At 38.9% G+C, this 13,751-nt stretch overlaps 1 protein-coding gene across 3 annotated transcripts in view; it reads left to right on the top strand.

Annotated features, from left to right (window-relative positions):
• Nt5c2 (5'-nucleotidase, cytosolic II) overlaps positions 1-13,751 on the top strand; it is an 89,290-nt gene that overhangs the window by 17,360 nt on the left and 58,179 nt on the right. For all 3 annotated transcript variants that reach the window (XM_029531059.1, XM_021194076.2, XM_029531108.1), the window contains exon 2: positions 1,563-1,727. In XM_029531059.1, the coding sequence (XP_029386919.1) occupies positions 1,563-1,727 (165 nt within the window). The remainder of the gene's footprint in view (positions 1-1,562; positions 1,728-13,751) is intronic.

The raw sequence follows: 13,751 nt of genomic DNA, 5'->3' as shown, positions 1-13,751 counted from the left end.
GCAGATACTTAAAACATTCTGTGTTTGTGTGTATCTGTTTGTCTCTGTTTCTCTTTCTGTGTGTGTGCGTGTGTGTGTGTGTGTGTGTGTGTTGGATATGCAGGTGAAGACAGCATCACATCCCCTAAAGTGGCGTGCAGGTGGTATAGTGAGCTGGCTGATGTGGGTACAGGGACTGTAGTGAAGAGTAGCAGTCACTCTTAACCACTGAGCCATCTCACCAGCTCCTATGATAACAATTTTTTTTTTTTTTGAGACAGGGTTTCTCTGTGTAGCCCTGGACTGGATGTCCTGGAACTCACTTTGTAGACTAGGCTGGCCTCAAACTCAGAAATCCTGATTAAAGTGCTGGGATTCAAGGTGTGTGCCACCACCATCTGGAGATAACAAATATTTTGAGTGTTGGCTTTGATAGTGTATTGTACAATTTAGGGCAAATGCTATAAACATCTGTGGATAAAGCAATAAGACAAATGGAAGGAAGTTAGTGGAGAGGGCTTTACATTGCATAGCCAGACCCAAGATTCAACCCCAGCACTGACAAGAAAAGGGGTGGGGGCAAAAAGCCGGTGCTCATGACCTAACTACAATGAAAAAAAATGATTTTTCGTGATGTTGGGATTGAACCCAGGGCCATAAATGACGCAGGCAGGTGCTTTTCTATGGAGCTGCCTCTGGTCCCACCCTGTGAATTACGCTGAATGATGAATAGTGATAAGAGATACACTAATTTGAGTATAGTGATAAGTCATCAGGAGTTGGCTTGATATGTCTGTTTAGCAGAATAATAGCATGTTGGTCTCTCCTAGGGCCTATGACCTCTAGTCTCAAGAGAGACTTTCAGGCAGCTGTCCCATTGTAAAGTTCTGTGTACAGTAGGGACTACTCAACAAAAAAATCTGTGTCACTGAAGAGTCTCACCCTTTTACATAATCGGTATATGATCTTGAGGAGTGGTGGATTTCATGCAGCCCTCAAGTCTTACCTCCATGAAGTAATGTCCGTACGCCTGGTCTCTTGATAGTCTTTGGCGGGGGAGATAGAGAATCTGCAGTGATTCATGAAGGCAGTTGTTAGGTTGAACCTGGAGGACACAGCTACGACACAATTTCTTATGTGAATATTACCTGAATGTTTTTAGCAATTACACATTTGGTTTATTTAGAATTGGCTTACTGTCAAGATATTAGCATGCTCAGAATGCTATATTCTAGATGTTTTCACAAACACTGGCAGTTTAATAAAAATGTAACTCAGTTATAGAATGCTTGCTAAGTTATGTGAGGCTCTGCATTTGCTCTCCAGCAGTAGTAAAAACAAAACAGAGCAAAATAATATACAAGTGAAAACTTCAAGGAAAGTGAGATCTAAGAATAGCCTAGGTATCAAAGTACTTAATGCAAAGATCCTCAGCTGTCCACTCTGTCCGTCCTGGATGTTTTTCCTAATGTGATGAAAGGTGTACATCTTAACAGCAGCAGTGTCTAAAAAGGATTTTTAAACGGCATGTTAGTATACCAGTGCCAATATAAGACTACTAAAGTGTTGATTTTCTTTTTTAGAACTCATCCTACAAATAAAATGACGACCTCCTGGAGTGACCGCTTACAGAATGCAGCAGATAAAATGACGACCTCCTGGAGTGACCGCTTACAGAATGCAGCAGATGTGCCTGCTAACATGGATAAGCATGCCTTGAAAAAGTACCGGCGAGAAGCCTATCACCGGTGAGATAACTTTATCCTCAGAACACCTCTAGGAAGCGTATCCTTTCTACTCTTATTCTTCAGGTGATGGAATTAATATGCAGAGCTGTTAAGTAATTTATCACAGAGCAGATAGCTAGCTTGTAGTTCAAATTAAGTGGCATTTAGGCTTTTAACTGTAGCATACCGGTATAGCTACTAGTAAAAATCCTGAAGAAAGTCTTAATTTGCTAGAAAGTTGCACCTAGTTAATTGGGTTAAAATTTGTTTTTACCTTTCTTCTTGATAGTTTCACACAGACCATGCTGGTATTGAACTCCTATCAGTCCTCCTGCTTCAGCTTGTCAAGTGCTGTGATTATAGATAAGCACCACTACATCTAGGTTTCTTGATTTTTTTAAAGATGAGGTCTGCTGTGTTGTTCAGGCTGGCCTTGAATATGCAGACATAAGTGTTCCTTCAGTCTCAGCCTTCTAAGTAGCCAGGACAACTGGTAATACCATGCCTAGCTAAGATTGAAATTATTTTTTTAAAACTTATTGTTGATGATGTGTTTGCATGTGTGCAGGCATGCTTGTGGCCATGCCACAGTGCACGTGTAGATATTAGAGGACAATTCTGTGGCTTCTTTTCTCTCCTTCCTTCTGTCTTATGTGTGCTCTGTGATTTAACTCAGGTTACCAGCCTTACCCAGCAACTGCTTTTACCTGCTGAGGATGAAATATTTAACTGCTGCTTGCTATAAACTGATTATAACTTTTAGGCAGAATTTAAAATTCTATTTACTCAACCCAGGTGTGGTAGTACATACTTGTTATCTCAGCACTTGGGAGGTAAGGCCAGCTTGGGCTATATGAGGCATTGTCTCAAAAAGATAAAAACACAAAATACAGAATAACAATTTTGTTCACAATATTAGTATTTATTTAAAAAGTGTTACACATTTTCTGACCTTGGCTTTCTACACAGAAAAGAATAGACATGTCACCTGGTTAACAGTTGGTTTTTATTATTAGCTGATGATACTTCACTAGTGGTAGATCACTATGTAGCTTTTCTGGGCATTAGGCTATTGTTCCTGAAGCCCTGCAAAAGTGCAAACATTTCTGGTTCCTGTCAAGTCTTTAAATTACATAGTGGGAATTGACGACTCTCCTTTCTGTGTGGTGTGTTGGTATATGCCATAGGAATTCAAGTATAGAACAGAATTTTAAAACTTTGAAATGCTTATTGTATTATTGTGAGTGTATGTGATAGGCATGTGTGAACATGGGTGCTCATGTATGGAGGTCACAAAACACTGTTGTTGAGTTGATTCTCTCCCACTGTGGTTTCCAGAGATTGAACTCAGGTTACTAAGACTTGTACCCAGTGAGCTATCTGTTTATCTGTGGATGTGGCTCAGTTGGCAGAGTGCTTGCCTAGACACACAGAGTCCTAGGTTTGATCCCTGGCATAGTTCAAACTGAGCAGGGTGGCACATGCTTGTAACCTCATTACCCTGAAGGCAAAGACAGAGGAATAAAAGTTCAAAGTCTTCCTGAGCTACATCAAAAGTTCAAGGTCATCTTACGCTATATGAGATCCCATCTTGAGTGAAAGGAAATATAACACAAATATTATGCTGAATGAAGGTGTTTTCTATAGAGTTATGTCTCATTATTTGGTTAGTCTTTAGACCCTCGAGCAATGATTTTCAACCTTTCTAATGCTGTAACCCTTTAATATAATTCCTTATGTTATGGTGACCCACCACAATAAAATTATTTCTAAAATTATTGCTATATGATAACTGTAATTTTACTTTTGTTACTGAACAGTAACATAAATACCTGATATACAGCCTCCAGTTCTAGAGGATACATTTGGATACATTAGCATTTTTTAACAGGGGAAACAGGGCTTAAGTTATACAGTGAATAGAGATAAACATTAACATTTCTAGCAAATGTCATCTGGTATTGCATGCCATAACTCAAATACATTTCTGACTCATTTTGAATGGTATTTCTTGTAATAATTTAGATGGGTTCCACACCCTACATTTTTCATAAGGTAGGAGTGATATGAAACAATGGAAATAATAACAAAACATCTCTCAAGGTTTACAATTTAAACTAGGGCTCACTATGTGGGTCATAGTCAGTGTATGCTCATAACCTTCCTGCCCTAGACTCCTGACTGCTGGTGTTATGAGTGTATTCCAGAAGCCCTTGTTTAATCCATTTTCAAATTTTGTTTGTTGAGCTGTTGGTTTTTGTGTGATTCAGGAGTAGTGTGATGTGCTCTTACCTGCTAGATAAATACTCTGCTGGGGCTTGAACCCAGGACTCTTAATACTGAGCTATATCACTCTGTCCCAATAAAACACGTTTTAATTAAAAAAAAAAAATTGGAGACTGTCAAGATGTCTCATTGGGTAAGAACACTTCCAAAGGTAAGAACACTTCACATCCCAGCAACTACATGGTGGCTTACAACCACCCATAATAAGATCTGACACCCTCTTCTGGTGTGTCAGCTACAGTGTTCTTAACGTATAAAAACAAATGAATCTTTGGGCTGGAGCAAGCAGGAACTGAGCGATCGGAGTTGACTAGAGGTAGCGGGGTTGATGGGAGCAAGCAGAGATCTTAAAAATTTAATCCTCAACAACCACATGAAGGCTCACAACCATTTGTACAGCTACAGTGTACTCACATACATTAAATAAGTAAATAAGTAAGTAAATAAATAAATAAACAAATCTTTAAAAAATTGGTTTCTTGGACTCTTGCAAGTATTTGCTTTTTTAAAATGATGTATCTATTTCCAAAATTGACACAAATTATGTATATGGTTTCAAACATATTTTACAGTGTGGAATGGCTAAATAAAGCTAGTTAATATGCAGTAACTTAGAACTGGGGAGAGCCTAGTTGGTGAGGTGTTTGCCATGTTAACATGAGGACCTGAATTGATTTTTAGAAACTACATTTAAAAAAAAAAAGGTGTCTGGTGGTGCACATCTGTAATCCCAGCCCTGGGGAGGTGGATAAAGGATCTTAGACTTCTCTGGCCAGCCAATCTAGTTTACTTGGTAAGCTTTAGGCTGATGAGAGATCAAAACTTGTGGTAAGTGACGCCTGAGGAATGCTATCCGAGGCTGACCCCCAGCCAGTCTCTCCATGTGTACATGCCTGTACTCGTGTGCTTGTACACATATTTTTATGGATGTGCATGTCTCTGTGTTAACCATTTTGTGGTGAGAACACTTAAAAGTCTCTTAGTAAGCTAGCAGAGGCTTGAAGAAGAGCATCAGGAGTTGAAGATCAGTCTTGGCTATATAGTGAGTTCAAAGCTAGCCTGGACTGCATGAGACCCTGTCTTAAATAACATCATCCACTCTAAAAGAAAAATAAAAACAACAAAGATTTCTCAACCATTTTTAAGTATATAATATTTTATTATTAACTAATGTTATGAAATACATATCGAGCTAATTTTCTAAACAATATTTTATTTAAAGAAAAGTTTGAGACATGAGGCCTTGCTTCAAATATCATGCCTCTCCCTCAATTTAATTGGCCCAGCATGGTGGCACACACCTGTAATCATGGCACTTGTGCGGAAAGATTAGGCGTTTAAGGTCATTTTTACCAAGGTCAGTTTGATGCCAGTATTGGCTACATGAGACCTTCTCAAATATACAAAACTTTAAAAAACAAAAATGTATTTAGTGATGATGTGTGACACTATTCTGGGGAGAGACCAACAAACTTCTAGTCAGCCCACCTAGGGAACTGACATCGGACAGTAAGGGCACCATCAGGTCCAGCTTGGTGAGCAGTGAGTTTTATTGGGGTTACTTACAGGAGCAGAAATGAGTTAAAGGCAGTTCTCCCCAAAAGCCCACCCCAGCATGGGTGATGGGTTTTGAAAGCTGGGAATCTGGAACTTCCTGCACAGTGTGTAGGCAGTTGGAAAGGTTGGAAAATGTCTACTTGAGACTGTTGATATGGTCTAATCCTCTCCTAGGCAGCTTGGCTGGTTACAGAGTGTTCTAGGCAGCTGTTCAGCCTATCTGAACCTGTTTTTAAGCAGCTTCACTTGTTCTTAGTGGTTTGTAGTATAAGCAATTTAAGTTTATTTCCAATTAGCTTCATAATAAATGAGACCAAGGCTATGGTTATTTTATTTTATTTGGCTTTGACAATTACTGGAGGGGGGTAACCCCTAATCTACTCTTTTAACTGCTGGACTGGCTACCTCCCCACAGGTGTACCCTAGCTACTTGCTGTTTCTCCTGGCCATGTGCTCTCTTGGTCCATCTCCCCTCATGGTGACTTTCTTTTCTCTCTTGTCCTTCCTTTTTCTCCCGGTCTCTCCTCCTCTAACCAGGTCACTCCAGACCCACTCACCTCTAATCCCTCCAGTAATTGGTATAGCCAATTTTATATAACAAATAGTTTTAAATCAAGGAACAAGGTTTGCACAACAAAAGTTTGTAAACATAAAAAGCCACTCATAGCCCCAGACCTGGTCTACAGAGTGAGTTCCAGGATAGCCAGGGCTATACAGAGAAACCCTGTCTCAAAACATCAAAAACAAACAAACAAACAAACAAACAAAAACATTAACATGACAGCACATAGCAACACCCAAATCTCAGCAGCAGCCTTTACTGCTTCTTTACGTATTCTTAGGAAATAAAGACCTCAATGAGCCTGTTAAGTTTCAGGAACTTCCAGAAGTGTTGGAGTTCTTTTCTCTCTGAGCCTAGTTAGCTTCCTGTGGGATTGAATAGTTCACCTGCCTTTAGAACATCCCTCGCACTATCAAGCTTTCTGCCAAGATAGAAGATTGGAGGACATTTTCATAGAACAAAACAAAACAAAACAAAAACCATTTAGTTTTTACTATTTCTTCTTTTCTTTTCTTTTCTTTTCTTTTCTTTTCTTTTCTTTTCTTTTCTTTTCTTTTCTTTTCTTTTCTTTTCTTTTCTTCTCTCTCTCCACCCTCCCTCCCTTCCTTCCTTCCTTCCTTCCTTCCTTCCTTCCTTCCTTCCTTCCTTCTTTCCTTCCTTCCTTCCTTCCTTCCTCTTTTTGTTTGTGTGTGTGTGTGTGTGTGTGTGTGTGTGTGTGTATTTTGTTTTTGAGACAGGCTTTAGTTAATTCATGCCTACCTACTGCCTTGTCTCGTCTTCATCAGTGTTATTTGCTTCCTGCCAGTGTTCCGCATTTCAGCGTAGAAATGGTGATGCATCATTAGGAAACTGACCTTCAGGATGTGTGACTGTTGTTCTGCCTTCATTTCCTTGTTATGATTGTTCAGTTTTTGACATGAGGATAATTGGCCAAACCCTTCATTGGAATGTGTTACGCTGTAGTCAGAGTAATCCAGTGTGTTTAGATGTCACGGTGCTTGAAAGCGCATTAGACAGTCATCTCTGTGTTTACACCTGGGAGCTAGTAGTGTTCAGTACAGAGCAGAATTTATAGTTACCAGATCCACAATGGAGTCATCTGAGTTTTCATCAGCTCTTCATGTTGACTGTGCCTTTCATGCTGGAATCAGGTATTTGGATTTACCATTTTGAAGCTCTGATCATTAGAGTAAAGCAAACTTTCTTTAATATAGGGAACTGACTTTTTCCTCTGTGAACATAGATAATTAATTTAGTAGTTTTTATTGTATTGAAATTTGATAATTGAACTTGTGAATTTGTAAACAGTTATGCTACTTTAAAAAGCATGGCAGCCTTGTGTAACGGCTTGCACCTGTAATCTGAGCATTCATGAGTCTGAGGCAGAAAGAATTGCCAGGAGTTTGAGGCTAGTCTTGGCTACATTGTGAATTCTATGCCATTGTAGCTTCCAGAAATGAGCTTTTGTCTCAAAAGAAAAAAATATGCAATTCCTTTGTCCTTAAAAATATGTAGAAGCATTTGCACATTTACCTGAAATTATAATAGTAATATTTTGGAGACAAGATCTCACTATATAAAACTCTGGCTGTCCTAGAAATTGCTATGTAGAACTAGCTTCAAACTCACTGAGATTCACCTGCCTCTGTTTCTGCTGGGATTAAAGGTATCTACCACTGTGTCTGGCCTTGAAATTTTCTTTCTTCCCTCCCTTCCTCCCTCCTTTCTTTACTTCTTTTCTCCCTCCGTCCCGTCCCCCTCTTTTGGAGTTCTGAGACAAGTTTTCTGGTTGTCCTAGAACTTGATCTGTAGACCAGGCTGACTTCAAATTCACAGAGATCCACCTGCCTCTTCCTCCCTCTGTTAGGACTAAAGATGTGCGCCACAACTGCCCAGCTGAGAGTGTGTGTGTGTGTGTGTGTGTGTGTCCTCAGAGACCAGAGATATCAGATCCTCTGGAAACCGGAAGTACAGGTGTTTGTGAACTGCTATTCTACATAGGTTTTGGGAATCAAAACTTGGGTCCTCAGCAAGAGATTTGTATTCTTAACCACTGAGCTCACTTTGCCATGCCCTGAAATTATTGCTTAAATTGAATCTACATCTTCAAAGCCTTGCCAGTCTTTATTTAAACCCATTGAATAATGATTTCTTTTTAAGTGAATTTAAGAAATAAAAATGAATTTGTTGGTACTCAAAATTTTTTTTTTTTTTTTTTTAGTTCTTTGAGACAGGGTTTCTCTGTGTAACCCTGGCTGTCCTGGAACTCACTCTGTAGACCAGGCTGGCCTCGAACTCAGAAATGCTGTGATTAAAGGCGTGTACCACCACTGACCAGCAAAATAATTCTTTAGCATGTTAATACTCATAGACTTGGAAATGTTCATAATGATTTTTTTTTTTTAACTTCAAGGGAAGTATCAGGTTTACATAGAGAAACTGTCAAGGGAGACTGATAAATTTTAATTTCTCAACCACTTAAAGATATTAAATGGTTTTGTTTTTTTCAAACAAATTGAGACAAATGTTTGGTTGTATTTATTTGGTACTCTGTGGTAATTTGATCCATGTGCATATAATTCATAACGACCAAATCTGAGTAATTCACATTTTTATCTCTTTAAACATTTATCTTGGTGTTGGGAGGTATGGGACTGATTACCTCCATGTGTTTATAATAAATCCTAAATTATTTCAAACCATAGTCACCCTACTATTGCTATGGAACACCAGATCTTAGTTCTAAGTAGATGTAGCTGGGTAACAATTACCCAGTCTCTAAGTATCCCCCCACCCACTGACCTTGCATGTATCCACAATCTTGATTCTGTCTCTAATGTGAGAGCAACATTTTACATTTTACATAGGAATGCAGAATGCAGTACTTGTCTCTCGTTTCAGCTTTTGTTTGCCTGATGTAATTGTCCTCTCAGAAGCTTGCTGCCTCACTCCTTTAACTGAGACCTAGGCCTAGTTCCTAGGTTCTGGATCATTTTATCTAGACCTAGAATGTTTTCAGCCTCTGAGACATACTGCTGAATAAGATCGCCCTTTCCTTTTATTTCTTTGCTCTGACTGACTAGATCAGTGCAGCTGTTCTGACTCAAACTCCTCTCCAAGCTGACTGATTCAATTTGGCTTCTCTCTCCTCTTTGAATTGCTCTGCTTGGTCCCATACTAACTCTGGCCATCCTTTGGCTCATTCTGTCTTGACCTGAGTCTAGCTGCTTCTGTCTGTGTCTCTCTATAACTGTCTCTGTAGACTGCCCCTTCCTTTTTCTCCTCTCCTCTCTTTTTCTGTGTTGCTCTCTTTAGTAGCCTCTTTTTCCTGTCTGCTTTCATGAGATTTGGGCATATCCTACACCTGATTCATTTTGTCAACTCTTTCTCTGGTTTGTCTGCCTCTCAACTAGTCATTTTCAAACATGGCTGCTTCCTTCTACAAACTAACTTTACATTCATTATTTGGGATTAAAGGTGTTTACTAAAGGTGTTTGTATTCCAGCCAGAGGGATTAAAAGTGTGTGCTGAGATCTGAGCCATACCACAAATAGAAACAGGTTAGTTTTTGTTTGTTTGTTTTGTTTTTGTTTTCAGTAAAAAACACAATCTTGGGTTCATAGTGTGATTAAATATCCTGTAATATTCAGCTTTTTTTTTTTAATAGATAGGGTCTTATAACTCAGACTGTCCACACACTGCTTATGTAGCAAAGATGAACTTGAATTTCTTTTTTTTTTTTTTTTTTAAGATTTATTTATTTATTTATTATATGTAAGTACATCATAGCTGTCTTTAGACACACCAGAAGAGGGCCACAAATCTCATTATGGATGGTTGTGAGCCACCATGTGGTTGCTGGGAATTGAACTCAGGACCTTTGGAAAAGCAGTCAGTGTTTTTTTAACTGCTGAGCCATCTCTCCAGCCCCAAACTTGAATTTCTGATTCTCCTGGATCTGTCTCCAGAAGGCTGGGATTACAGGTCTCCACCACCACTCCTAGATTATTGGTGCTGGATTGAACCTAGGAAAGTGCACCACCAACTGAGCTATATCTTCAGCTCCATTATTTTCACACCCCCATGGTATGTGTGTGTTTTGAGACGGTTCTCATCGTCTGTGGTTGAGGCTAGCCTTGGACTTGTGGTGATGGTCCTGCTTCTGCCTTGTAAGTGCTGGGATTATAGCCATGCAGCACTGTGCCCAGCAGGCAGGATGTTTTTAAGGTAATAAGTCCATGTCAGGACTTATTTCATTGGCCTAGTAATACTCCATTGTATAAATATACTGTATTTGTCGCTTCACAGGATTTGGTGTCATCTTAGAAGAGGCAGCCTTAATTGATTTCTGTGGAATGGAAATTTGTTCTAGGATGTAGAATAAACCAAACTGAGCAAGCCAGTAAGCAGCCCTCCATGGCCTCTGCTTCAGTTCCTGCCCGACTTCCTCAGTGATAAAGCTTACTGGGACCACAAGGAAACACTTTCCTCCCCTAGTTGCTTTTGGTGATGTTGTTTTGTCACAGCAATAAAACCTAAAATTAAGATACACTCTTAGGGAGGCTGGAGAGATAGCTCAGCGATTAAGAGCACCGACTGCTCTTCCAGGGGTCCTGAGTTCAATTCCTAGCAACCACATGATGGCTCACAACCATCTGTAATGGGATCCGATGCACACTCTTCTGATGTGTGTCTGAAGACAGCTATAGGGTACTCATATAAATAAAAGTAAATAAATAATATTAAAAAAAGATACACTCTTAGGAATATTTGTGTAAAATTTTGTATGAACAAACTTTATTCATGTATCTAGGAGTAGAATTTGCTTGGATATATGTTAACTGTGCTCAGGTTATTGATAAATTAAACATGCCAATGTATCATTTTATAGTCCTGCCTTGAGTATATAAACATTTCAGTTTCTCTGCATCCTTATACAGTTGCTGTTGCCTTTTGATTAAAATAGCCATTTTTGTGTATGTATTTACCGTTACCTTTTTTTTTTTTTTTTTTTTTTAAAGATAGGTTCTCAGCTGATGTGGAGGGTCATTCCTATAATCTTAACATTTAGGAGTAGAGGCAAGGAGGATCAAGAGTTCAAGTCCATCCTTACCTAACTGAAATTATATGAGACCTTGCATAAAATCATATCCAGACATGTAGCCCAGATTGGCTTCAAACTAGCCTCACCTTTCCAGGTGTTCTGATTATAGTTGTGAGCCACTGTGCCTTACATTTTCATGTTCTTCTTCTTTTTCTTTAAGATTTATTTTTAAGTGTATGCATGTGTGTGTACACATGTGTACATGCATGTGTATGTCCGAATGCAGGTGCACTCGGAGGCCAGAAGAGGGTGTTAGGTTCCACGGAGCTAGAATTACAGGCAATTGTGAGCTGCCCAGTGTGGATGCTAGGACACAGGTGCAGGTCCTCTGGAAGAGCAGAGTTCACTACTGAGCCACCTCTCCAGCTCCAGGGCCACCCTCCTAATGACCATTATTATACATCCCTTTTAGAAATGCCAGCCAGATCTCTAGTCTTTTAAAAAGTAAGCTTGTGTGTTTGTGTCTGTGTGTGTGTGTGTGTGTGTAAAAGTGTAATGTGTCTGTATAAGTATGTGCTAGTTACACTCACATATATGTGCATGTACATATGTGTCCAGAGGTCAACATCAAGTGTCTTCCTCATTTGTTTCTTTTTCTGCCTTATTTTTTGAGACAGCACCTTGCACTGAACTTGGAGTTTACCAGTTTGGCAAGACTAGCTGGCCAGAAAGTCCAAGGGGTCTCTTGTCCCTGCATCCCCACACTGGGACTCAGACATATCCTTCAGGTGTAGCTTTTGAGCTTTCTCCTCGGATGCTGGGGAACCAGACTCAGGCCCTTAGGCTCACAGGCCAAGCCTTTTATGGACAGAGTTTCCCAACTCTAGAGCTTACACTTAGACCTTAGGTATATTTTTAGTTACAGGTGTAGAGTAATTCTTTTCATGGGACTGTCTAGTTGTCCCACGAACACCATTGAAAAGATTATTTTCATGGTGAACAGCCTTGATATCCTCAAGAGTCATGTATGTACTTTCAGCTAGATGTAGTTGATTTTTATCTCTTTGTGTCAATACCACAGACTCTTGATTACGGTAGTTCTGCAGTGAGATTTGACATCGCAGTGTTTTTCACTGGGTTCTCTTTCAAATTGTTTTGGTTGTTGCAGTGCACATTTATATCTATATATGTTAAGCTTGTCAGTCCTTATAAAAGGGTTAGTGTTTCATCGATTTATACACATCATTTTGAAGAGTGTTGTTACTTTTAACAACATTGAAGTATTTTTTTTGTGTGTGTTGAAGTATTTTTTTATTTAAAAAACATTTTTTAAAAGATTTATTTTGTGTATGAGTTCACTAGCTATTTTCAGACACACCAGAAGAAGGCATCAGATCAGAGAGATGGCTGTGAGCCACCATGTGGTTGCTGGGAATTGCACTCAGGACCTTTGGAAGGGAAATCAGTACTTTTAAGCACTGGGGCATCTATCTAGACTGACATTTAAGTATTTTGACCCATGGTTATGATATCTTTCCTTTTTTTAAGGTAATTAATCTCAATGATATTTTTATAGTATGGAACATGTTTTTTGTTAGATTTATTTGCAAGTATTTTGTTATTTCTGGTGCTATATAGTGCATGAAAGTGCCTCTTTTTTTGTTTTGTTTTTTTAAAGATTTATTTATCTTATGTATACGAGTACACTGTCTTCAGACACATCAGAAGAAGGCATCAGATCCCATTACAGATGGTTATGAGCCACCATGTAGTTGCTGGGGATTGAACTCAGGACTTCTGGAAGAGCAGTTAGTTCTCTTTAAGTGCTGAGCTATTTCTCCAACCTGAAAGTACCTTTTTAAATTTTTTGGGTTTCATTAATACTCTATGGAAAAGAACTGTTTTATTATTATCATTAATTATGATTATCATTGTTATCTTAGATGTATATATGTATGTCTGTATGCCACTTGTGTGCCTGGTGCCTAAGGACGCCAGATGAGGGCTTCACATTCCCTGGAACTGGAGCTACATACAGTTGTGAGCTACTGTGTGCATGCTGGGAATCGAACCGTCTGGAAGAACAACAGTGGTTTTAGTCTCTGATCCCTCTCTCCAGTCCTAGAGCTGGTTTTGAGTTTGAAACATTGTACAGTTTACCTGAGCTTGTTTATTAGCTCTAATAATGTTGTGTTTTAACATTTTCCAGATATTAGAATCTGACATCTTTAGAAAGAGATTGATTTCTTAGGTTTTTGGTTTTTATTTTAAAAAGTTTTATATGGATATCCATGTACCTAGCTAATCACAGCAGGCTCTTTTTCTAAACTGCAGAGTTGGTTCTTGGAAATGGTGGATGAATATAATGTTCATGTTCATATGAACTACACTGAGCAAGTTTTCAAGCTAAAAATATATTTTAATACTGTGGGACTTGTAAGACACAGGTCTCAGCGTATTCCCAACAAGAATTTGCTTCTTATCTTTGAATTTGCCTACTATTAATGTATTGGTAAACCTTATCAGGGCAAAGGCCTTTCATCTTTAATATAAAAGACTTCTAAAAATAAAAAAACAAACAAAACAAAACCAAAAA

The sequence above is a fragment of the Mus pahari genome, chromosome 1 (assembly GCF_900095145.1).
Source record: "Mus pahari chromosome 1, PAHARI_EIJ_v1.1, whole genome shotgun sequence".
Taxonomy (NCBI): Eukaryota; Metazoa; Chordata; class Mammalia; order Rodentia; family Muridae; genus Mus; species Mus pahari.
This window is presented reverse-complemented; position numbering and strand designations above follow the sequence as displayed.